General features: G+C 39.3%; 2 protein-coding genes across 3 annotated transcripts in view; one reads left to right on the top strand and one right to left on the bottom strand.

Annotated features, from left to right (window-relative positions):
• The window catches only part of BBOF1 (basal body orientation factor 1), a gene marked incomplete at both ends in the record, with an annotated part of 32,412 nt that extends 24,868 nt beyond the window's left edge, over positions 1-7,544 (top strand). Inside the window, 5 exons of the mRNA XM_084240314.1 lie at positions 573-1,066; positions 3,261-3,362; positions 7,042-7,113; positions 7,283-7,397; positions 7,494-7,544. Of these exons, the coding sequence (XP_084096440.1) occupies positions 573-1,066; positions 3,261-3,362; positions 7,042-7,113; positions 7,283-7,397; positions 7,494-7,544 (834 nt within the window). The remainder of the gene's footprint in view (positions 1-572; positions 1,067-3,260; positions 3,363-7,041; positions 7,114-7,282; positions 7,398-7,493) is intronic.
• A 2,083-nt stretch (positions 7,545-9,627) lies between these two features.
• On the bottom strand, positions 9,628-26,055 carry ALDH6A1 (aldehyde dehydrogenase 6 family member A1; the record flags this gene model as incomplete). 2 transcript variants are annotated; one of them, XM_084240940.1, is made up of 12 exons in its annotated part: positions 9,628-9,732; positions 12,275-12,373; positions 12,637-12,816; positions 14,171-14,352; positions 14,554-14,743; positions 15,999-16,120; positions 17,004-17,306; positions 18,112-18,190; positions 18,410-18,571; positions 18,728-18,802; positions 19,588-19,644; positions 26,008-26,055. In XM_084240940.1, 12 exons carry the CDS (start codon positions 26,053-26,055, stop codon positions 9,628-9,630), a joined length of 1,602 nt encoding a protein of 533 aa, XP_084097066.1. The 2 variants fall into 2 exon arrangements, with proteins under 2 accessions (XP_084097066.1, XP_084097067.1); XM_084240941.1 differs by having other exon boundaries at positions 18,449-18,571.
• Positions 26,056-26,392: the final 337 nt, after the last annotated feature.

Genomic DNA, 26,392 nt, shown 5'->3' with positions numbered 1-26,392 from the left:
TTTTTCTTTCTGGCTTATTTCTCTGAGCATGATCCCTTCCAGTGCCATCCATGTTGCTGCAAATTGCATGTGTTTATCTTTTTTGATTGCTGAGTAATATTCCATTGTGTATATGTACCACATCTTCTTGATCCAGTCATCTATTTTTGGGCATTTGGGTTGTTTCCATAGCTTAGAAATTGTAAATAGTGTTGCTATAAACATAGGGGTGCAGGTGCTCTTTGGAATTAATGTTTCTGTGTCCTTTGGGTAAATACCTAGGAGTGGAATTGCTGGATCATATGGGAGCTCTATCTTTAGTAGGTTGAGGAATCTCCACACAGCTTTCCATAGTGGTTAGACCAGGGAAATTTTCTTAATTAACAAAATCAGTGGCCTTTACAAATCCAGAAAAGGACCCGAGCATGTTTTTTATACTCTAAGCACTAAATACTAAAACATCACTATCTCAACATGCCATCACACACAAATTTCATAATCTCATGAAATAATGTAATTTGTGAGGAGATTTTATGTTCTGGAATTGACTAAAGAAAAAAAAAAAAGCCTCTCACCTCTTTTCCTGTTTTTAGGAGATCAATGATCTTTTGGTTAAGGAAAAGATTATGCAACTTATGCAGCAGAGATCACAAATCCAAATTCTTCAGAAGAAGGTGTTAAGCTTGGAGACTGCCCTAAGTTGTATGACCAGAGAATTTGAGACTGAAGTTTTAAAACTACAGCAAAAGGCATTAATAGAGAACCAAGCAGGGCGGGTTGAAATAGACAATCTACAACAACTTCTTCATATGAAGGACAGGGAAATGAATCGAGTGAAGAAGCTGGCCAAGAACATACTGGATGAGAGAACAGAAGTGGAAAGATTCTTTTTAGATGCTCTACACGAAGTGAAGCAACAGATCCTATTTAACAGGAAGCGTTATAAACAGGTAGCACAAGCTGCTTTCAATTTTAAAATGAGAGAGGCATGTGCAGGAAGAACAGAATATCCCAAGATCAGAACATTTGATGGCAGAGAACACAGCACTAATAGTGTGAATCAAGATCTTATGGAGGCTGAAAAATGGTATGAATAATGCTTTAATACTTTATCACTTTGTGATTATTCTTGTGCCCTTTAGAGAAATAAAATCTCAAAGAGTTCAGTTCGATAATATCTAAGTATTGAATATATTGCTCAGTAAATTATTTGAGCATAGGAACTGACTTAAACTCATCTTTGTAACCCCATACCTAGCATAGTGTGTGGGCATCAGTAGGTATTCTTAGTATGCGCCCCCCCTTTCATAAGTGAGACTTTAAGGAGGCTAGATCATTTGTGGCATAGAATGTCACTGTAATATGTTTTTTTTAATTGAGTTAACATTAGTTTACAACACTGTATGATTCAGAGGTAATATATTTCAGTAGGTTCCCTTATTTTATTTCCTGTAGTTTGATTAGATTCAGTTAAACATTTTTTATAATCATTCATAAATATTTTGTTATGTTCCTTTTACTATTGTAAAGTCAAATTCATAATTATCTAGCTAAACATATAATTTAAAAAATCAATGTAACAATTCTTTGTACAGAACAATCCCATGGATTGGAGGACACCCAGTAATGAGCAGCGCCAAGATAGCTGTAGACTACCCATGCTGATTGTTTCCTTTTAGCATTTTTATCTGTTCACTCTTCTGCCCATAAACCATGGATTATAGTACATCTTAAAGATTATTCTGAAAACCAAGTTTTTTTTATCTCAATGTGATTAGAGTCTTCAAGAAAGTTAAAAGGACTCCCTACGACTATGTACTTAATATCTTATTAAGAGTGCTTCTAAATGTGTTTTCTGCTTTAAATTATTTTTAATGGGCTAATTGTAGGTTCTTTTAAATTATAAATGTTGGGAAAATTGGACATGATCAGTGGTTTCTGAAAGATAAGATTCTTCTTCACAAACATTCATTTTTTTTAATTTTCTTGCCATATTCAGAAGTCTGTAATAATACTTCTATTACCAAGAGATACACTGTAGTCATCTCTTCTTTTTTAATTTGTCAAGTAAATTGAGTCACTACTATACATAAGGCAATTTCTCTTTTTTTTTAGAATTATTTATTTTTGCGTAGAAGAACTGGGGTAAAGGCCAGAGATGTGGGGGGAGTGAGAGGATTCACCAGAGTCAAAGTGGGGACCAGTGGGCAAGACAGGAGAGGTCTGCTGTACCATTTGTGGGTTAGCTCCCTGGCAGGGGATTGAACTCACTCTGTAGTAGTGATAGCACTGGGACTTAACCCCTAGGCCACTAGGGAGGCCCCAATGCAATTTCTCTTACATTTTTTTGGTCTACTGTATATTAAATGGTATATACGTTTTCAGAGGAAGGTACATAAAATGATTATCTAATTGTTATTTCAGAAACTAGACTCTTCCTATTCTGTGTTCTATCTACATTTTTACTACTGAGTAACTTGTCACCTTAACCTCGGTGTCCTGTTGCCTCTACCCAACAGGGAAGAAATAGTGGTTAAAATATTTCATCATCTGCTTAAGAGGCAGATTGGGGGAGGACATTTAAGAATGGTGAACATAAGGCAAAACCTAAACTTAAAAAAAAACCCTAATCCAATTGGCCTATATGAGGAAGTATTTTTGATATCATACAACATTAATGATTCTATCTCCATGTCAGCTTTTGTAAATAACAAGTAGACTATTAATCTCCTGGGAAAGTTATGGTACAGATAAAAGACCAGCCTGGACAGTTTAACTGCAGAATTATTTGGAGTTCGGAAAATAGACCAGAAAAGTTATCTGCTTTTTCTAAATTTACATTTTGTTATTTTTTCATAGCAAAATATTTAATAATAAAAGAAGAGTTGCAAGAAATTTATCAATAATTTCATCAAGCAACTTTGTTGTTCTTGTTCCTTTTGTCTTTGTGTGTACCTACATACATAGTTATATCACAGCTTTCTGTTTTGCTTAGTTGCTTCAAGTTTTGCACAGTTTTTTCCATATTATTATAGTTTTTCTTATTTTCAACTTAGTAACTACATAACATTTCAGATAGGCTAGCATATTGATATCTTTTTCACCTTTATTTATAGTTTACAAGGTTTGCTTTGTAGTCGTTACATTGGAAACTTCATAATATTTAGTTATGGTTTAGAAATTTTCTTTCTCATGTTTACATATTTTATATTTTTAAACAGAAGAGATGTTTATTTTTACCATATATTTTCTTCTTACTTTTTTTCTTTGAAAATTTTCAGGAGAGGTGTTCAAGAAAATGTGGATATTGGAGATTTGACCTGGGAGCAGAAGGAGAAAGTCTTGAGATTGCTCTTTGCAAAAATGAATGGTTTTGTTCCTAGGTAACTCCCTATTTCTGTAGAGAAATATCAATTGTTATCAAACCTAGAAACTATATTGGAACAGTGATCTGATTCTCACCTAAAATTAAAGGGGAAGACTGGAAAATATAAAAGGGATTCATACTGCTTAGATGTTGCAATTCCCATACATAAAGAATGGAAAATGAATGAATGAGCATGAAAATGAAAGATGAGTTGATGAATTGGAATTAATGGGGAGGAGAGCGGAAGTAGAAAATACTAATCTTACATACTTAGGGCAATATTTGCTAAGGGGCCTCCCCGATGCCGCAGCGGTTGAGCGCTGGGCTGCAAAGCTCTGCAGCACCGGTTCGATCCCCGGCTGCTGGGCAAGGGTCCCCCATGGCGCACAGACCTCTCCTGCCGCCCGCTGCTCCCCTCAGCAGTGTACCTTGGTCCTTCTGCCTGCTCTGCTCCCTGCTCTGGCTCTGGTGAATTTTCTCACCCTCTCACGCTTCTGACTGTACCCAGTGCTTGTAAAAATAAATAAATAAATCTTAAAAAAAAAAAGGTATGTATTGTTATTCAGCTGAATGAGTGGTAATTGAAGTAAAGCATTACAATTGTTAAGATTTTATTGGTCTTTAAAGATAAGTAAATGATTTTTAAAATTTTTTTTAAATTTATTTTTGCATAGAACTGGGGTGTAGGCCAGATGTGTGGGAGGTGAGAGGATTCACCAGAGACAGTGTGGGGAGCAGAGCAGAAACATTTGCTGAAATACACTGCTAAGGGGAGCAGTGGGAGAGACAGGAGAGGTCTGCTGTGCCATGTGTGGGTCAATTCCCTGGCTGGGATGGAACTCAGGCCACCTTGGTGGGTCTTTGTGGTGGCAGCGCTGAGACTTAACCCTTACGCCTCCAGAGAGACCCCAAAGATAAGTAAATGATTATTAGTTGATTATTAGTCCACAGAATCTCTAATAACTATATCTAAAAAAGGAAAACAGGTATCACAAATAATTCCTTCTAATGAGTAGTTTCACTCTCCTTTGTGTGTTATCAGTGACTGTAACCCTGGGATAGATTATAAAGTGGCTAACATAGGCCAAGCACTTCCTGATTTCTTACATGCTTGGCACTGTTAGGTACTACTGGGATTCAAAAGAATTGAGAGACATTATCCTTGATCTCAGAGAACTTAAAATCTAGTTGCCCAAACATAACAAATATCACTAGGTACATAATAAAGTATAATTGGAGTTCATTCAAAAAATATGCTAATGCATTAGTGTGGATTCTAGAGTAGTATCACATGCTTTTCTCCTTGGTCCTAAATGAGTATAAAGAGCATTGAGCCATTCTGTGATTCTCACTGGAAGGATACACAGGTCGTCATTTTCAGAGTTGACCTTAACCTCACAGAACTGGAGTTGGGGACCAGCAGAAGCTACTGCAGTACTCTAGGCATGTGATGATGAGGGGTTTAGGCAAGGGTGGGAGTAGTTAGAGAAAAGGGGAGAAAATGAAAGACACTTAGGAAGGAGAAAAGGATGTGCCTAAGTGTTTTAGCTTAGAGAAAGAATGATGTTATAAAGTTAAATGAAGAATCTGGAAAGCCACTTTTGGGAAATGTTTACATCTTGTTTAACCCATCCATTAACTAACTTAACATAAACATATCCAGTGCCTGCTATTTATTGATAGGGTGTTGAGCAAATAAAGATATTGTGCCAGGTCTCAAGGACTTTATGATCTATACAGGAAAAATGTCGATTCTTTTAAATTACATAAAAGCTATTGGACGGATTAATCTGGACATGGCGTGAGTGGCTTCTGAACAATAAGATTCTGCTTTAAAAATGTCCATATAATGATATGAGAGCCTGCCTTAAGGGAATCTGACCTAGTTAAGAAAGTCAGCAAAGTTTCTGAGGAAGTGAAAACCTGAACTGACCTCTAAAAGGTAAATAGGAACAAGTGAGGGAAAGAGAAAAACATTCTAGGCAGAAGGAACAGAAAGTTGTGTTTTCAATGTTTAATTGGAGATGATGGCAATATATTAAAGTGAAAGACATTTAAGGCATTGAAATACAGATAAGAGTTTAGGGAGGGAGATTTGAGCATGTTTCATGAGAACTGGTAGTTGAGCTTAGGAAAGTGAATGAAGTTAGAGGAGTAACGGACTCAAGCGCCTTTAGTAATAACCACATTGAAAATAACAAAGAAGACTATTTGCAAAAGAGTTTAAAGTATTAGACTAATTGGGAGGTGGAAGAGTAGGAAATTTTTTGTGTATCTCTGGTAGCTTTCCAAAGTGTTTTATTAAAGAGGTGGCAGTAGAATTCAGACTGTGGGTACTCAATGTCTGTTTCATTGAGTTGACTTTTCTGTATCCCAGGAAATATAGTCTTAGGCCTCACATTCCACACTATATTTTTTATAGCATTGGTGGAACAATGGAATTTGAGTGAAATCTTTCACACCAAAGCAATCAACTTGAACTTAACCACATGATCTAACCCTGTTGGAATTGCATGCCAGGGTTGAAGGAAAAGTAAGATAGGAATAGAATGGTGACATGTGAAGGTGAGACTGAGATTAAGAAAGCTCAAACCAAACTGGGAAGGAATTAGATCATATAAGGTCTAGCAAGGCAAGTAGAATAATTAAAAAGTCAGTAAGAGTTCGCAGTTGGTTGTGTCTGCTTGTGAATCTAACAGTACAATACTGTGACTGAACTAAGTCAATAGAAAATAACCAATAAATTGGATGTACTCGTCAATGTATCAGCAGCCAACCACTCTGGCTATACCTCAGACACTAGGAGTAGCTAAAATTCATTTCTCCCCATGCATCATTATTAGACTATTTAATATAATCCAGTTTTGAATGGGTTTGATTGAATATGGATATGCTTTCATTTGCACCTATTTGAGTTTTAAGAACTTTATTGTCAAATCAACCAACTACATTTTTTTTTTTTTAAGATTTATTTATTTATACAAGCACTAGGTACAGTCAGAAGTGTGGGAGGGTGAGAGAATTCACCAGAGCCAAAGTGGAGAACAGAACAGGCAGACGGATGAAATACACTGCTGAGGGGTGCAGTGGGTGCAGCAGGAGAGGTCTGCATGCCATGTGGGACCCTCGCCAGCAGCCAGGGATCGAACCGGTACTGCAGAGGTTGCTGGCAGCTTCGCAGCCCAGCACTCAACTGCTGAGCCACGGGGGAGGCCACCAACTACATTTTTTATAACTGTTAAGCTCATCTTCAAATTAAAATATTGAGTTGATAAGTTTATTTCTTGTTCTTAAACCAGACTTCGCAAAGTCTACAGAATTTCACACTTGATCTATCTCCACGGGGTAGCCTTTCTGTGTTCTAAGGTTCTTTTTGTGGAAAGGGAATTTTTCTGGCCATGTTTTCAGTCAGTACTCTGGTTCAATCTTGCCCTTCACCCTTAAAAACTGTTGAGTAGCTTCACATAGTCATCTCCATAATTTTTTCTTTTTCTTATGTTAACAAACCTCAATTGGAATAGAATATCTTAGCTTGCGTAACTAACATTTGTATCGCCTCTATATATGTGTAAAAGCTCATTTTTGAAAATAAGAAGCCCATCCAAAGATAACATGTCATTTAGCACTTTAACAGTGTAATTGAAATGTAGGACACAAGGAGACACTGCCTCATTGTTAACTTTTACCCACCACAGGAAATACACCCAGAGCTCTAAGCCTCCAATTCCAGACTATGTTCCTGACAATGGGGAAAAAAGGGAATCCAGGTAAGATCTTTCTTGATGAAACAATGAACATGAGCCTGATCATGGTGGATCTTGTGACATCTTTTATGTGCTGGAATTCAGTGAGAGAAATAAGACAAGTCTATTGTTCTGAACCAAGTTCCATGTGTATATGGTTGTTGACAGGTCTGTTACTTTGTCCTAATTGCAGGGATGAAAGAAACCCTCCGGATCAGACCTTTATCACCCAGCAAGCGTCAATCTCAAACTCCACTGATGAAATGATAACGCCCAATATTCCGAAAGGATCACAAGAGTCTAACATAGTAAGGAGCCTGAAATCTACCCAAACAATACACATGACTGTTACTTCTCTCTGTGTAACTTCTTGCTAAATCACAGTTCTGTTCGCTACTCTCTAGGAGCTCTCAGGGATCAGCAAGATGAGTACTAACACTAGTAAGAGATTATAGACATTTTTATAACAACATTATAGCAACTCAAGAAAAGGTCTGTTATACTTAAAGAGTCCTAAATATGCATTTGCTTTTAGTGTGGAAAGTCTGAAAGCTGCCTTTTGAAATGCACGGCCTAGTCAAAATATGTACTATCTTTTATGTAAGAATAAGTATAATAACCATCTAACTATTGGTTCTGGACAGAAGTAGGAAGTCTTAGTCACTACAAGCAAGTGGACAAAGGCATAATCTGGCACCATTAAAAAAAGTGCAGGTTTTTCTTTTTAAGAGCTTTTTATTTGTAATTTGTTATTCAAAATCAATCGATACAATGAATCTGAGAGATTTCAAAGGAGGCCATATCAGAGCAAAAATAAAATACTGAATTTTTAATTGCAACTAAAGAAACAAGAAACTCTTCTGAGCAGCAAGCAGCAAGTCAAATGTTTTATTCCAATTAGCAACATAATTTTGATTAGTGTTTTTTAAATAGTGACTTCCCTTAACTGTAAGGAAACATGGGTATCTCTGTGATTATTTAATTCCACATGGAATTTAGGCAACATGACCTTTCACTCAACCTACCCTATAGTTGTGGGATTGGATTAAACATCACTACCTGTGTTAGCTGTAACAAGGTATAAAACCAGGGGCATTCATTCCATTATCAAATTAAACATTTTTATTGCTTCATCTATCCAAAAACAAAAAAGAAAACAAACAAACAAAAAAAAGTTACAGTCCCTTAATCGAATGACAGCTCTGCTATTCCATCTAGCAGGAAATAGCAGCAAGCCTAAAATCCACAGAGTGTACAATCGTTTCACTATCCTTAATTCAAGGAATAACTCCCACAGAGTAGGTTAGCATTATCCACATGATTAGTGAGGAAGGAGAAAAATAAATGACCTATGTCATCTGGCTGAGGGCCAGGGATGACTCTCTCAGAGCCAGGAGACTTCTAGTTTACCAGGTGAAAACTGCATCAGTAAGACAGGTAGAACAAAACACAGGCTCTATTTTGTCTCACACATTCTTTTCTGTTCCGACTAAAAGTTTAGTTACAGCAAAGACACAAAAAGTATAAAGACAGCTGAATTAATGATAGAAGAACCTGTCAAAGCATTTTTTAACAATTTTATATCATGAAAAGCTTTGAAATTTCTTAAGACCCAATGAATTACTGTACATTTTTAAGGGTTCTTTCATTAAGTATCATTAATGAGAAATACAGGCAAGAGGAAAGGACAACATAAAAAAACAGTAATATCAGGTTAGATTTGCTTAAGGCAAGAGTCTTGCCCACTTTCATGATTGGAACACCCCTTGATTTCTAGACCTAAAAAAACTTTGAAATTGTTTATCTAAAAAAAAAAAAAATTATTTGTATCTGAATGAATGACTGAAGTATTAATTGATTGCTGAAGCAATCCCGAAATTTAACATTTGGTTCACACAAAAAGTTGATTTATCCTTTGCATACTGAGGTATCCTTGAGAAGTGACTTTTAAGAAGCAGGTAGAATTTGATAGTTGTGAATCATTAAGACAAAGTGGCATTCAGCAAAAAAGAAAGAAGCAGTTGTCACAATTGTGGGATAAGTAGAAATGGTTTCTATCTGGTGTAGTGTGGGAGAAATGAGAGGCTCAGGAAAGCTTGGCAGAGGGGTCTCCCCCAATGGCATCTATGTAGGACTGTGAAGATCAACCAAAGGGTGAGTTATTTCTGTCCAATTTCCCCATCCAAGAAGTCCTCTTCCATTTATTGGAAGATCTTCTTTAGTACAGTAATCTTTCTTTCAAGTCATCAGAAAGGGGAGAATTTTAGAAGACAGGTCTAAGCTCTCATTCCAGATAAACATTTCACAGTTACAACAGTTACCTCAAAAATAGAAGTATGAAGAGCTAGGAAAATCTGTTATCAAAGATACACTAGGAGTCTCCCCATAGCAACTCCCAGGGGCTAATGGCCCTGAGAAAGATTTTAGTTGCAAAGTATTCCAATCCCAGGGATCTGATCTGCACAAAGTTGGCAAATGAAGTTGGTCAAGAATAAAGGGAGATTACTCAGAATGGACAAGTCTGGAACAAACTTGTTTCTAACGGCCCATGGTAGGCATGACTACAGCAGGCGAGGAAAGAGTAGCATCTTCTTCTTTCCACTGAGAAGTGATGGTCTTTAGCTGAGTATAGAATTGAATGCCCTAAGGAAAACAAAAGGAAAAAAAGAGATTATATTGCTGGGAATTTATGAGTCTTCTTTCAATTTACTTTTGTAGGGGATGCCATGAAGAGTTACTCATTTTCCTACTTGAGGAATAGATGCTACCAAAATTCAGTATACTGTTCATGAGACAATCTTTGCACAACATTTAGCATAATATCCGGCACATAAAACAGTCAAACCTTAGCTATCACTGTGCTGAAACTAGTCAAGAGCATCAAAATAGAAAAACTGAACAATATAATCTGTTAAACTTGCAGGTCATTCTGCTCCTAGAGCTGAGTATCATGTGCTCCATGGTCTTGTGACTTGGTTCAAATTCTGCCTCTACTTACTCCTTACTGACCAGTTTAACCTTGGCTTTATCTGTGACATAACATCCACCTCATACCAAGGCTGTGAGGGAAAATGAAATGAGCATCCTAGCAATGTAACTGTTTTTCGACAGTTGTTAGTTTTCCTGTCCTTCCCAGAAGAAAAAGGGTTGAAAGAGTAAAACACTAATAGACCATTTATGACAACAGTCAGTGATAAAACAGCCTATAATATCTTACAAATCAAAAGTAAAATGTTTGGTATTATACACATTCACTTCTAAATCACCTATAAAGTGAGTTCCCAAATCCAGCACATTTAAGGCTGTATATACATCATTTATTTTATAAGAATATGCTTGAGGGCCTCCCTGGTGGCTCAAGGGGTTAAGATGCAGCCTGTGAAGCTGTCCGTAGCCTCTGCAGCATGAGTTCAATCCCTGGCCAGCCAGCCAGGGAACAAACCCACATGGTGCAGCAGACCTCTCCTGATTTGCCCACTGCTCCTCTCAGCAGTGTGCTTTGGTCGATCTGCCTGTTCTGTTCCCCACTCTGTCTCTGGTGAATCCTCTTACCGCCCCCTGCACCTCTGGCCTATACCCCAGCTCTTGTATGCATAAATAAATAAATCTTTTTTTTAAAAAAAAAAAAAAGAATATGCTTGAAAAAAAGAGAATACACTGTGTGGATCTAACATTTAATTACTAGGAAGGTAGGACGGTATTTTAGAAACGAATTAGTTTGGTTAAATAAACCCTTCTAGAATTATTTGACAAAATCTCAGCCATTTTAATGTATTTATAACTACTAAAGATCTACATACTTTCAACTAAAGTTTATAATTTATTACATAGGAATAATACTTTCATATTCTCTTTCCAAAATGCCAAAGTAGCAATTTATTTATGTGAGGATTTAAGATTTCAAACTGTATGGGAGGTTGGTCTTTTCCTCCAAGAAGTCTCATTTACCAGAGTAATTTATAATAATTAAACCAAGACAGGGGAGAAAAGAGGGGGAAAAAAAAAGACTGTTTTTAAGCAATAGTTTTACACTGCTTTCCTTGAAAGAAATTTTTGTTAATAGTATCAACCTAGTCAGTTCTGCAAAAGTTGCAACTAGTGCGTAAACTGGATAATCAGCCTGTACATAACCAGTGTTCACTTAACACATTGGCCATAATGTTATATTCAGCTATGCAATTACAACTGTTAACTTTTTAATAACCTATAAAAAGAAGACCTGTATAGAAAACATGTAATTTATTACTTAAGGTTCCAAAATGACTGTATTTTTGTGGGACTACAAAGAACTTCCTTTTGTTTAATATAGCTTTGGACACCTGCTCTGTACTACAGATCAGTAAATAATGACAATGTGTAATAAGGACTTTTTAACATGGCTTAAAGAGCCCTACATGACTTGCGCCCTGCTTACCTCTCTAACCTGACTTCTTATCATTCTTCTCATTCACTTACTATGCTTTAGTCCATTTCTGCTGTTTGAATATGCCATGCCTGTTTCTGCCTTAGGACATATGTACCTGATGAAGGTTGAGGTAACAGGTAATTTTATCCTTGCAACCTCTTAATAATACCTAAATATAGGTATTATTGTTGTTCTCATTTTATAGATGAAGAAATTTCAGGCATAGGGAGGGTTACCCCCAAGGTCACAGTTAATAACTGGCTGAGTTGAGATTTGAATCCAGGTAATTTGATTCTAGATCTGCCTGATTTTTCTTATTCAGTGCTATTATTTATACATCCTTGAATAGTGTTTGGTACAAAGAAGGTGCTCAATAAAATTATGTTGTAGAGGAGTAACTATTATAAGAGAAATATGTGCAGTGGGAGCAATAAGGACATACCCAGCCAAGCACTGAGGGAAGGGGGTGGTGCTGGTCAGAGGTGATTTTCTGGAGGAGTCCATTCTTTAACATGAGACATGGCACATGACTTAAGAGTCAGATGAAAGGTAGAAGAGGGTCACCAGCAAAGAAATGGTACATACAAAGGCTTGAGCAGTTTGGGCAAAACTTTATTGACTTGTAAATCTTTTCTAGGGAACCTCCTGAAAAGCACTGATGGACGACACAAGACCCCACAGAAGCTGCTGACAGCCCCTTCCTTGCTGAATCCTTACTCCTGAATATGTTTCTGAAAATTTCTTAGAGGAAAAAAATATTCTTTTAAACTTAAAAGTTACCTGTTTGCCATAGAAATTGGTGTCGCCTCTGAAGGAAGATCGAGAGCCAGTGAATGAGAACATTGGCAAAGGCACTGGAATGGGGACATTCACACCCACCTAGAACAACAGATCCACATCAGATACTAAGAAGAGAACTCCAAGAAACTCTCCATTTAGAAGCACAAATACTTGGCATCCAAGAGACCATTTTTAAACACCCACCTTCCCCCCATCTTCCATCCCAGGAACTTATATTCCTGAGGAAGAAATGGGCACTGTGGGAGGTCAGAGGGACAGTCACCAATCACTGTTTACCATCTCCCTTTAGATAGGAAACAGTAAGTGGGTACAAGAATCTCTTAAAAATTCTGTTCACAAACCTGCCCGACATCCACCAGGTGCGAATATTTCCGAGCAGTGGCGCCATTGGTGGTGAAGATGGCAGTTCCATTTCCATATGGGTTGTCATTTACAATCTTGATGGCATCATCCAAAGTTTCTGTCTCCAGAACCACCAGAACTGGACCAAAAATCTCCTCTTTGTAACAGGTCATACTTGGCTACCAGGAATGATGCATACAGAAAAGTCAGTGTTTAATGCTAATTTGGTACTTTATTACCTGTTTATATGGACAGCTTTCATCTTAGAAACCTCTTTTCATTTTAAACCACCTATAAAAAAAGTTACTTCTTACTGTGTTCCATCTTTCAAGCTGCCATTCACACAAATAACTTGAAATTCCTATTAACTGTAACTACACTCCTTTCCTGTAAGCACTGGATTTTTAGGTTCCACCACTGGCTTCCTCAATACCTACATGATTAGTGTATACAATTGATATGTTACTGAAAAGTTAGTTTCATGATTCAAATATGTATTAAATACAATAGAATTTTTTGTTTAAAGTAAACTTATGCTAAGTTTTCTGTAACATAAACAATCTATTCTCATTCTTCCTTTGCCTTCCAAATGAATCCATGCATTTATATTTTGATAGCAGGTCACATTAAAATATTTAAGTATCTTTCACCACTGTAGCTAGTTAGCTGTATTTGTTGCTGACAAGTGGATTTTTCCTCTTATGTTTCTGTGGCAAGAGATTTCATAATTTTTACTAAATTCAACTCTTGATTATTTGGGCTTATTGGTAGGATTAGTGGAGACATATGAATTTCAAAAAAAGACCTCATAACTTTGTTTAGTAATTAATGTTAGCTGAAAAACTTTCAGAGTTTTGATAAATAAAAAATGACACCAATTATTTTTGTTTTGTAACTTTCTGGTGAAGATGCAGCTAAGTTTTGGGCACAGAGTAGATATTCAATAAATAACAGGGAATTGATATATTGCTATAGCAATAGCTGTAAGCTTGGCATCAAGGAGGAGAGGCATTAAACAAGCAACAGTATATAAAATAGGGGTTGGCAAATTATGGCCCATGGATTAAATGTGGCTTATTGCCCATTTTTGTATAGCCCATAAGCTGAGAATGGCTCTTACATTTTTTAAATGGTTGAAAAAACCAGTCATGTCACATAAACGATATAAAATTAAAATTCCATTCTCCATAAAGTTTTATTGAAACACAGTCACACAATGTTAACAGTTACTTTCACACTAAAGTGTCCATTGCTGAGTAGTTGCCACAGACTATATAGTCCTGCAAAACTAAAAATATTTACTACCTAGCCCTTGAGGGATAGTCTGTTGGCCATGGCTATAAGTAAAAAGACACTCTGAATCAGGAGAGGAGACTCATTCAGACTCTAGATAAAATAACTGAGTAATCCTGGCAAGAGGTGAGACCTCTGGTCATTGAAATGTCTTCATTTATGAACTGGAGAGATGAGAGTCCACAGTTCTAAGATGCCTTCAGCTCTTGTACTTGTGAAATAACTTATAGAGTTGTTCACCTTGACATTTGAGATGATAGTTGGTCCAACAAAGTTGCCATTTTCATATCCTTTGACTTTAATTTTTCGACCATCAAGAAGGATGGATGCTCCTTCCTTTGTTCCACTATCAATCAGATTACAGACTCTCTCTTTGGCCTGAGGGGTGATCAGAGGGCCAAGATCAGCCCCAGGCTGGTCTCCTATAAAGCCACATAGAAACATTAGAGGGTCTTCATTAACATAAATTATGACTGCTAACAATGAATCCAGAAGACAAGCACAGTGTAAAGAGAGGCAATGGGAACAATAGACATGATTGTTCTCATGGATCAAGCCGAGGCTAAACCAAAAGTTTAATGATAGATGCAAAGTCTAAAGGAGCTAGGCAGATCACTGATTACCTGCATTGACTCTCAGGTTTTTGGCACGTTCCACCAGCTCTGGCAGCCACTTCTTAGCTTCACCCACAAGAATTGCTGTTGAAAGAGCCATGCATCGCTGACCAGCAGCTCCGAAAGCTGCCCCCACCAGCTGGTTCAGGGTATTCTCCTTATTGGCATCTGGCATGACTACCCCATGGTTTTTGGCTCCCTAAGGAATTAGAGAAAGTACATTTATCTTCCTTGGCAAAATATTATAAAGCTAAGAAATTTAGCAAAGAATCTGAGATTTCAAATGAGACTTAAAAAGAAAGGACTAGAGAATTTATCCTTTGTCACTTTGAGAACAGATTATCATTTTGATACTACTAAAGTCTCACCAAAATTGAGCATATCTCCAAATTACTTTTCCTTCTCATCCAATAAGCTGATATGTTTATTTAGATCAAAACCATTACCACGCACCCCCCACAAAAAGTTAAAAGCAGCAATCAGAAATTCAATCAAACAGACAAGCTAAATACTACATATAGGAGCCCAAGGATAATTCCCTTCTCTTGCTTAAGTTAGAATTTGTCTGCTGGGGTTTCCAGTTATTTGAAAAGCGATGTAAACAAAGAGCTTCCAGTAACTAGTTAAAAGCAAAATAGGAAGTAGGGCTATGATAATTTCTCTAGAAAGAAGTTCCCCAAATTGGCTTGCTTCCAAATACACAGCCCCTTAAACTTCTTTTCTACGTAGGATGACACATGATCATTTCCACATGTATATTTCCAGATACAATTATAGTTGAGTGCATGGACAGATACTATTTTTGCTACCTAATTTTATCTCATTACACATAGAATACCATTAGACACAAAAGACAAATATATAGTGAACTGAAGGAGCCTAAGTCAAATTGGCCAAAACACATTTAGTCATTCAGAAGTGGGCCTGTGCGCAGGTGCCTGTCCTCTCTGCAACATCAGCTGAAGAGAAAGAAAGTAGCAACTGAACTTTATATTTAGTATCAAAGAATTGCTAAATATTTGGCAAGAAGCTAGTAAGAGGAGCAAATATATGCAATCAAGTAAACCACACTCATATATCAAGGATAGTCGGTTCTTTCCAGGACCTTAAATAGCCTGAACTCTTAGGGAAGATCATATCTCTGACATTAGTGGTTAAAAAATGCCTTAAAAGAAAAAGGGTCAGAAGTATGGTATGAAGGAAGAAAGAGGGTCAGACCAGAATATGGTCATTATGGTCATTATTGGTGCAGCCCATAGAATTCAAGATTAAAGTGACTAATTAGAGTGATTTAGAATAAAACTCATCACAAGATTTATGAATAAAGGGTAAACATTTAGGATGAAGTGGTAATAAACACTGGCATTTGAGTGGCCTCACTGCAGAAGGGCAGAAGGGATGTTTCTAGAAAACGTTATTGCATAGTGTTTAGGGGAAAAGGAATAAGAAGTCACCATGTTGGCTTGAACTCTCTTGCCATGTTTTGACCCTCTCTCGAAGATGTACTCTCCCGCTTGGTTGGATCCCACGAAGCTGATGGCTTTGATGTCCGGATGATCGCAAATAAAATTTACAGCTTTAAAAATAAAATAAATGATCACTACAAAGAAACAAATGACCATGGAATTCTCTACATGGCAAATTTCCCCTTTTCCCATTGCTATGAATTAAAGTTTTCATGTATATTTTTTTCTACCCTGGATTTCCCTTTTGAAGTTCTCTTTTCGTCTTTCAATACTTTTCTCATTTGCTACTTCAGAATTTCCGCTTGTAATTCTGAAGGTTATAATTTCTATTACTTCCAAAACAAGTTTTTCAATACACAGCTCTTCCTATAAACTGGGAGACTCTCAGATACTATTGTGCCCACATGTGAGAGGCAAGATAGCATAGTCTTTAAAAGTACAACCAGAGTCAGTCTTCCTGCATACATACCTCCTGACTTTGGTAATTTCTGGAAGTATGACTTTTAGCAAACTAATTTCATTATGCTTAAATTTTCTTATCTGTAAAGTTGAAAAATAAAGTACCTACCACAGGGTTATTGTCAAGATTAACTAAGATAATATATAAAGGGCCCTAGGAACAGAAACCCTTTATTAGCTATTCTATGAATTAGAAGACCTTCAGTCTCTCTGAGGTCTATAAATTACCTGAGTTAACATCTGCATAAATTATCTTAATATTAAAGTGAACACTTTCTCTTCCATCTGTGTCTTGTCCTAATGCATATTTCTTTGTCCTGATGTACTCTATGGTATATAAACACTGCCAGTCTCCAGTTAGTTACTTACAGCACACAGAGATGGCAAAATAGCAAACATTAACATCAAACATAGAGGATATTAGAAAATCCCTTCCTTCCTAGCTTCCTCATCCTAAAACATCCCATCATCAATATTGAACACCTTGTTCTAGCCAGGGACCAAAGTGCCATGCATGTACCAAAGGGTAGTTACCTTCATGTTGTCCGTGGATGATGTTCAGTGTTCCATTGGGAGCACCAGAATCCTGGAGCAACTTGGCAAGAAGCATAGTTGCTCCAGGAACTCGCTCTGATGGTTTCATTAGAAAAGTGTTTCCACACACCATGGCCATAGGAAACATCCAGAGGGGGATCATGGCGGGAAAATTAAAAGGAGCAATGCCTGCACACACCCCCAAAGGCAGACGGTAGGAATAGAGGTCCATGTCTTTAGTGATGGATGGCATGGTCTCTCCCAGCATGAGGGATGTCACGCTACAGGCATGCTCAACCACCTCTGGAACAGAGAAGCAGCAGTCAGGCTGATAGGGGCTTGGGAAGGGAGGAGATCTGGTGAGATACTACGCTGGTATAGTAGGAAATCTGCACACACATATTGTTTTTGACCTGTCTGCTCTGAGTTAATTTTCCAGCCTAAGGACACTTCTGGAGGAGTGCAGGGAGCCTCAGCACAGTGGGACAAGACTGAGGCCAGCTGTCCAGGAGGGCAATAAGGAGCTCCGGGAGCTGGACATCACAATCTCCTGGCAGTAGTGAAGGCCTGCTTACTGCTGAACTCTCTTTGTTCAATTCACTATAAAAAGGCAGATGGAAATGAAATGATAAGGTGGTTTCTTTAGGGAGTTAACCCCCCATCTTCCAGACTGCCGGCTGTCTGATTAAAGAGCACTTTAAAGATTTATTGGCATGCAGTGGTGACAGGTGGCACAAACTCCGGTCTTCCAGTTACAAGGCCAGCTCTGTACACTGCAGTGTTTATTTAGCATAGTCCTGCTCTACTAAGCCCTGAGGGCAAGGAGTGGCTTGACACAGGGAAGAAAATCCTGACTTGCCCTTCCTTGTGAAGGGATTGTACAGAATTCAGTCTAGTGCACAAGCCTCCTGGAATATCATGTCAAATAAATCAATCTTATAGAAAGATCATCATTTTCTACAAGTTTTAAAAAAGATATGATGGGATAGCAAAATCTACACATAGGAAGAAGCAACCCCTCCATCCTGGGACCTTGGCCATCCATCTCACTTCGCTCCTTCCCAAGGATCCCTGAACTCCCCATGGGGTGGGGGGACTCCCAGCTTACGCAGGCCTCGAAATACATCCCCTTCAGCATCAGCGAGGGTCTTCCCTTGTTCCAATGTGATTAACCTGGCAATTTCTTTCTAGAGAGAAAACACATACATGGAAACCATGCAAGGATGTGCCTCCTTTTAATTCTCAAGACAGTCGAAGAACAAACCAAGACACAAGTAGTACCAGGAAGTCATAACCTTTGTCTCTCTGAGATGTAGATTAGGGAGGACAGCTAAAAGGGCCTCTATGGAAGTAATAAGAATCTGCTAGACAACAGTTTGGAAAATAATACCATTCAGATTTCTTACCAAGTTGTCTTTAATAAGTTGTTGATAGCGGAGTAGGATCTGCTGACGGCTTAATATTGAAGTGTCTGCCCATGCGGGAAACGCACGTTTGCAGGAAGCAACAGCTGCATCCATTTCAGCTTTGGTGGCCAGGGGGACCCGGCCAATGACCTCATTGGTGGCCTGATGGCAAAAAGCAGCACATCATGCTTTGCCGCTGCCCCATATTTCAATAGAGGCAGCACTATTTGTTTCATGATAGTCTGGAGTCCCCACATCCCCATCTTGTTCTCAGAATTTTAGGCTAGTCACTTTAAGTTCCAAAATTGCTTCACTTACTGGATTGTGGATGTCGAGCCATTTGTCACTTTTGGATTCAACAAATTTCCCATCAATGAAGAGCTTTACAGTTGACTGAAGGACAAAAACCCAGAGACTTTGTATTAGTTAATTGATTTACTTCTCTTTTCCTTTCAAAGAGAGGATGGAATTCTAGTTGATTACTGAATTTTTCTGCTCGCTAGAAATATTACCACCAGGAAAAAGATACATAATATACTTGTCTAGAGTGTTCATCAAGATGTGCCAGAGCCTCTTAATACTGTGATAGTTCTGAAAAGGGGAAGTTCCCTACTAATCACACAGTAGAACTGCATGAGTAAACCCACATTGCTGTCAAGTGTGAACGTCAGTTTATAATATTGAAAACTGAAGCAATTGAAAAGTTATACAGGGAAATTATTAGTTCATTTGGGTCATATCTACTTGATGAAATATTATACAGTCATTAAAAAACATAACTATAAAGACCACCTTCCAATACTGAAAATGCTTAAAACATAAAAGACTTAATCTTGGGTAAGAAAACCAGCATGAATATTTCATACACACTTTGGTGGCGTAGGGGTTCAGTCTCAGTGCTATCACCATGACAGCCTGAGTTCAATCCCCAGCCAGGGAGCTAACACATTTATGGCACAGCAGACCTCTCCTGTCTCACCCGCTGCTCCCCTCAGCAGTGTATTTCAGTCAGTCTGCCTGTTCTGTCTCTGGTGAATCCTCTCACGCCCCCCGAAGCACCTCTGGTCTACACCCCAGTTCTTGTATGAATAAAATAAATCTTTTTCAAAAAAGATAAATGAAAATGCCCCCAAATTATGCTGGATCTCAGAGGTCAACCTTTAGTGCCAGAAACTCACCACGGAAGAAGAGAAGGAGGAAGCTGGATAGCAAGTGGAATTCACCTTGGAAGAAACCTATGAGGGAAAAAATGGCTCATTTTGATGAGGTCAAAATTTTATCAAAAATTTAATGAATGGCTAAGTTTATGTTTAACAGTATGTTGGTTACTGTGGGTATATGAAAAGGATTTGGTGTTTGCTCTCAAGGGTCGCATAATCTTTAAAAAGAAAAGTTATGAGGTGACAAGGCATAGTTAACTATGAGGGATCAATAAACATGACTTCAATATCTGCAACAGTCCTGATTCCTTTTTGTCATTACACTTTATTTTTCTAATTTGTGGCCTGGAAAATGCAGTTACCATAAAGCTAACAACATAAAAACACCCTGGTAACTAACACAGTAAGCATTGAATATGAGATAGTATATAATCAAGTGTCAAATATAACATACATAATATACACACATACAAATACTTAGACATGTTCGTAACAATTTTATTTGTAATATCCCCAAACTTGCAAACAATCCAAATGTCTAAATTGGTTGGGTAAACAGGGAACTAAGGTGGTATATCCGTACACTAGACTATATTTATTTATTTTTTTAAGGATTTGATGATTTATTTATTTATTTATTTATGCAAGCACTGGGTATAGTCAGAAGGTCTGTGCGCCATGTGGGACCCTCCTCTGGTGGCCGGGGAGCAGCCAGGGATCGAACCAGCGCTGCAGAGGCTGCGGGCAACTTCGCAACCCAGTGCTCAACCACTGCGCCACAGGGGAGGCCCTAGACTATATTTAGCAAAAAGGAATGAAGTATTTATTGATACATGCAACATGGAGAATTATAGTTACACTGAGTGAAACAAGTCAAATACAAAGTATTGGTAAATACCATATGATGTCATTTGATCAAACAATAAAATACAAACTAAACTGCAGTATCAGAAAGCAGATCAGTGGTTGTGTGGAGATGATGGAGAAAATATAGAGGAAGAGGTAAGAGGGAAATTTTCTAGGGGTGAAGGGTATGTTATTATCTTGACTGTGATGTTTTCAGTTATACAAATCAAATTTTGTATTTAAAAATAATAGTCTATGTCAATTTCAACACAACTAAAATTGCTATATGTACCTTTCAGGAAGAGAATGTTATGTAAGTAATATTTAATAGGATATAATCAGCACTGTTGCTTGGGTGCGTGTAGGGAGTCAGTTACAATAAAGTAACTAAAAAATAATTTGTATATATGTTCTAGAAGTTGATTTAAGAAATACAAATGTCTGATCAAAGCAACAAACTGAAATACTCAGGACTGGGATGTAAAAGAAAGCTACAATCTAGAGCATATTAAGTTCAGGGCTGTGTGAAGTACAAAAATTTGTTTGTGTAGCTTGTAGCACTGTCCAAAGGAAAGGGTAGTCCTTTGGGCTAGCAGACAATCCTCCCAAACACCTAGTCTGTTTCCTCTTCTATTCCCCACAAAAGTTATTTCAAGTAACTAACATTCTCCTGGAGCCCACTATGTCTCATTATAGCCATGTTGCTAATACCAACCTGGTACATAGGAGGTGTTCAATAAATATCTACTGAACAAAAGAAAGGTTCACTGGGCACTTAGATTGTTTGAATGCTTCCATCCCATACTAGATTGAGTGTCCTTTTTTTGGTATTCCCATAGCAGCCAATATTTCCCCTATCAGATTTACCTGTCAGTGTTTTAAATGCCCAGGTAGTTGTCCACTACCCAAAAGACTTAAGTTCCAGGAAGGCAAATACTGCACTGCACGTCTTTTTCGTCTACTTTACAGAGTTACTGTGAACAAGATTGTTCAGATATGGAAAACAGCTACCAAGTAGATGCTTCGTTAAATGTTATTGTTATTACTTGCTTTTTACTACTTGCTAATTGAAAACTTATCAATTCTCTTAAAACTTTTCATTGCTTCTACTTCCTTGCTCACTCTGAGGAGCTAATCTTTTTTTCCTATTTCAGAGGAAACAGACCATCAGCTGAGATTTTTCTCAAATTCCCAATAGCAAATCTACAAAAGGGATCTCCACATATACCTCTCTTTATTTCCATCCTTTCACTTATACTGGAAAAGGCAGCTAGCAAATTCTGTGTGGACAAAGTTATGAGGAGACAGCGGTGCACAATCATTATGTATAAACTAAAGATGCATCTGTCCTCAGGCTAGTATCTGCACCTGAGGTCCACCTTTCTTGCTGCCTCACGTACTGCATCAATTATCCTTTCCTTCCTGTACCTTAAACCTCTTCCATCAAATAGCAAGGATTCTCTACTAATTACTTTTATTTCCTCACTTCCCACCAACTCTTCCATCTACTCCAACCTTTATGAACACCAGTGATTCCTACATCCCACTGCTCCTTGCATTTGACCTCTCAGCAGACAAGAGGTGACTAATCACTCCCCTTTTTCTTGTCCTCTGTGATGCCCTGTTATTTCTTCTATCTCTGTGACCACCTCTCTGTTCTTTGCTGGCTCATCCTCTTCTGCCTGACCACTAAACCATTCCAGTTCCTCAAGGCTTGGTTTGAAGCCCTCTTCTCATTCCGCATTTTTTAAGACCTAACTTAACATCATGGACAGGTCCTCAGGAACTGCAACTTCAAGTGAAACAATGTCAAACAAAACAATTTTACCATATATCATACAAATTGATACAAGCAAGAGTTAAGTTCCCACAGCATATTTCTGGTCACAAAAATATCAGCAACTTTCTAAATGAAGACCTAAAAGCTCTGCTAATATGAAAAAATAATCTATATTCATTTTCCAATCAGCTTACTCCAGTTCAGGGTCTTGGCTGGCCAAAGCTTATCCTAGCAGCTTAGGGCACAAGGAAGGAAACCTACCTTGGATGGGACATCCTTCCATCACAGGCACACTCATCCACACCCACTCAGACTGGGAGGACTAAGACATACCAATGACTCTAAAGTGCACCTCTCTGGAACATGCCTTGGCTGGTAGGCAATACAACCAATGCCCCACGCCCGCCCCGTCAATGTTATAAATGAAACAACTTGAATAAATGTTAGTGGAGGACCTAGTGTATGCTCCTTCAGTGATTTCTTTGACTTTCAAGGCTTCATTATTAGATCTTGATGATGCTTAAACCTGTTGTTCAGAGCCAGAATCTTCCTCTTCAGGTGATAACTGTCTTTGCCACATCTCTACTTTGATGTTATTTAGGTATAGGTTGATAAAATTTGATATCCTCATGGTCCTCCTAACAACTTGCTCTGCTTTCTGCAGCCCACCTTTCTCTGAATGGGGCCACTATTCACATAGTTGCTGAAGCAGAAACCTAGTCACTTGACTCCTCCCACATTCCATAGTGAATCAAACAAATCCAGGTAATCTGTTTTCCTAGAAATCTTTAGAACACACCCCTTTTTCTCCACCCCTCCTGCCTTTACCACATAATGGCCTCCTAACAGGTCTCTCAGTCTCTAATCTTAAACCTTCTGAATCTAGTTTCTGCCCCATACCCAGAGGGCCCTTTTAAAACACAAATCTGATCAGATCACTTTCTTGTTTAAAGCTGTCCAATGGTTTCTCTTGCCAAAAGGATAAAGATTAAATTTGCTGTTGCATAGAAGACAGCATAGTATCTTCTCTAGTCACATAGCCTTCCTCCTTGCTCTCTATGCTGCAGCCGCCATTCCCAACATACTTTGCTTTCTTTGCCCTTGCATGCTGCTCCCTCTTGCCAGGAATTGTTTCATTTCATTTACTTGGCTCACTCTTACTCCAGAGCTCTCTAGTTAGCTATCACTTTCTGTGAAAGTCTCAATTTCAGGTCTGGACCACATACCTGATTGTGGAGTTCATGTAACACCTGGATTTCTCTATTTCTCATGTCACAGTATGGAACAATAGCTTGCTTAATTATTAGGTATCTCTCTTTTCAGATCACTAGAACATTGTGTCCTCAGCCCTAGCTCCCGCTCCTGGAATAGAGTAAGCACTCAGTGACGTTTTGTAGAATGAAAGAATGAGGACTCACCAAGCAATCATTTGGTATTTTGTTTCGCATACACTCTCTTATAGGGCAGAAAATGCGTGGATGACTTGAATATCACAGGTTATTTATTTTTGTTATTTTGCTTGCACACAGCCTCCTTGCTTTCCACAGGGCATAAAGGCTCTGTCTCTGGTATAATATTATCACAGTTTTTGATAGGTTAGATCTCCCATTTTTTTCCATTTCCCAAGAAACACTCATTAGCGCTTGCTGAAGGAACTGTCCTATGATCGTTCACATCGAACTTCTTGTTCTCTGGATGTTTATTTGTTGCTTAAATTTTTCTTTACCAGAAACTCCCTTCTGCCTTTGGCTAAAGGCCTATTAACCTTGCAAGACTCAAGCCCAGAGCCAAGTCCCTTTGGAGGCTTCTAGAATTTTCACATATGAGCTTGGGATTCTCTGTACTCCTATTGTTTAGTACTTATCACTGCATTGTAATGGGGAAGTTTCTTGTGAGAACTTCTTTCAGAAGCTTGGGAAACAGTGCCTGACACAGAAAGAAATGCCAAGATTTAAGCCCTGAATTCTCAGTCCCATCAGTTACCAGTTGGGAGACCTTGAGTGACCTTAAGTGTCAGGTAATTTACTTCATTATATTCATTAGTTGTTATCTTCACAAATATTCTTAAAGTAGAAAATGGTGGAGCTGGGATTATGAAGCCTCTGCTCTTTCCATCAAAAGAATTGCCAAGTTTTTAAGATTGGTTTTCTTGCCTCTGAATAGGAGTGATAATAACTCAAGAAGAAGGTAAATTTTACCAGCCACTATAACACAGACGAGAAGCTGGATATTTAAAACTGAAGACATGAACTCTCTTTTACAGAGTTTTTTGATAGTCCTCTAAAATTCATGATGGCCAGAATATTATCAAAGTTTCATGTAACAATAACTCCTAGTTGGCTAACTGTTCTTTTTCAGAATGGCTCAGAAATTTTTTTCATATGAATAAAAAAAAAAGTCTGTTTCCAAAATACCTGAGAAGGGAGATTCTTCTTGAGACAAAGAACAAAATAGGACCTTAAGAATCTCAATAACTCATTGTGGTGGGGAGGAGGCAAAGGAAAAAAGTCAACTTCAGTGAAAGATTTCTGAGAAATTCGTAGTGAAAAATACATGGCAGAAGCTTTCTCTACTCTGCATGAAATAATTATAGTAGAAAAACAGAGTTAAGTCACAGCAAGGAATAGATGAGTGAAGTCAGACCATTGGGACAGCCCTTCCAATCCATTTCCCATCATCCCATGAAAGAGCATACTAAACAGGAAGGTTTGCTGACTGCTAAGAATGTTAAAAATGCCTAAACTTCTAGAGTGGAACCACTGAAACCTGGTTAATATTAATATTATTTAAAAGTTAAGCAAAGTAGAGGAAGATGTCCTCAGGCTGTATGTAATGAGTAAGAAAAGTTGTTTATTGCAGGTAGGAGGAATGATGCAATGTTGTTTATTGCAGGTAAATCCCACCTCCTATAGGTTAAGCCCTTGCTTGGCTCTGAATAGGGGAAAGGCTAGGAACAGAGTCAGAGATAACAGGCCTCAAGCACCTCTCTTCAGGCTGGCTTCAGAGAGGACCCAAGTCCCCACCATGCAGAGTTGAAGGCGTGCTGGCATACTGAGAGTTGACTCTGGGGCGGAACTTGGACTTAATACTCTTGTCTTCCTTGGCTCCCATTTTCTATCACCTGATTGAGAGTTGTTTAGTTCCCTGCATGTGCTTGGAACATGATGGAAGTATAACTGTCCTTATTTATCGCCAACACGAATACTGTAACTTCGCTAAGAGAAAGTTTAACTGAAAGTCTTGGCCAGAAATGCGGGAGGGCCCCACTGCATGTGGAAAATACAAAGAGTCACAGCTGGGGAAGAAGCACAGCAAATGGCTGCTGGGGAGGGGGGGACCTAGTGCACATTTCTAGAAAGAGATTCAAAGTTCATTCACTGACCCTCGCCCCTCGCGGGGCACCTCTTCCCTTTGCCTCGGAAGAAAGACGCCGAAGAAGGGTGGGGGAAGGGTCGCGGGGGGCTGGCACCTTCATAAAGGTGACCGGATCGGGCAGTTTTGGGGGAGACAGAGGTGACTGTAGCAGAGGCGAGCTGACCGCGGGAGCGGAGGGCACGAGACTGACAGCAGGGACGCGGCAGAGCTGGAGGAGGGTGGGCCAAGCCATTAAAGGGGAGACGCAGCAATAAAAGGGGAGAGGGTCGGGGTGACCGTCCAGGGCTGGAGCCCACGGGGGCGGAAACCGAGGGGTGGGACAGGGTCGCACGGGTCGGGTGGGGACACGCGGGCCGGCCGGGAGGGGGATGGCCCCGATGGCGGCCGCGAGGACCCAATCCCGAGCTTCGCGCTCCGTCGGCGCCACCCGCACTCGCCTGCAGGATCCGGGCCCGCGCCGCCGCCGCCGCCACCACCGCCGCCATGGCTCCGGCCGCCGCTTCTCCGCCGCCCCGCGGCTCCCCAGACCGCCCACACCCCCAGGGCTGCCAGGCCTCGCCCCGCGGCCCGGCCGCGCCGCCTCATTTGAGGAGCCGAGCGTGTCACCTGACCCGCCCCGCGCCCGCCGGCCGACCCCACCCCACACGCCCGCCCGGGACGCCCGATTGGCCAGAGGCGGACGGCGGCGGCCTCCCCCGCGCCCCCAGATTCTGTTGGCCGCGGCGGGGGAGACGCCCTGGGCTCCGACACGCTATTTTGAGCACACGGGGAAGACGCCCCCTAACCCGGAACCCCGATTGGCCGCACGCACGGCGGCGGCCC

Source organism: Talpa europaea, assembly GCF_964194135.1.
Source record: "Talpa europaea genome assembly, chromosome: 8".
In the NCBI taxonomy this organism is placed as follows: Eukaryota; Metazoa; Chordata; class Mammalia; order Eulipotyphla; family Talpidae; genus Talpa; species Talpa europaea.
The sequence above is the reverse complement of the archived record's forward strand: the minus strand, read 5'-3'. Positions and strand labels throughout refer to the sequence as shown.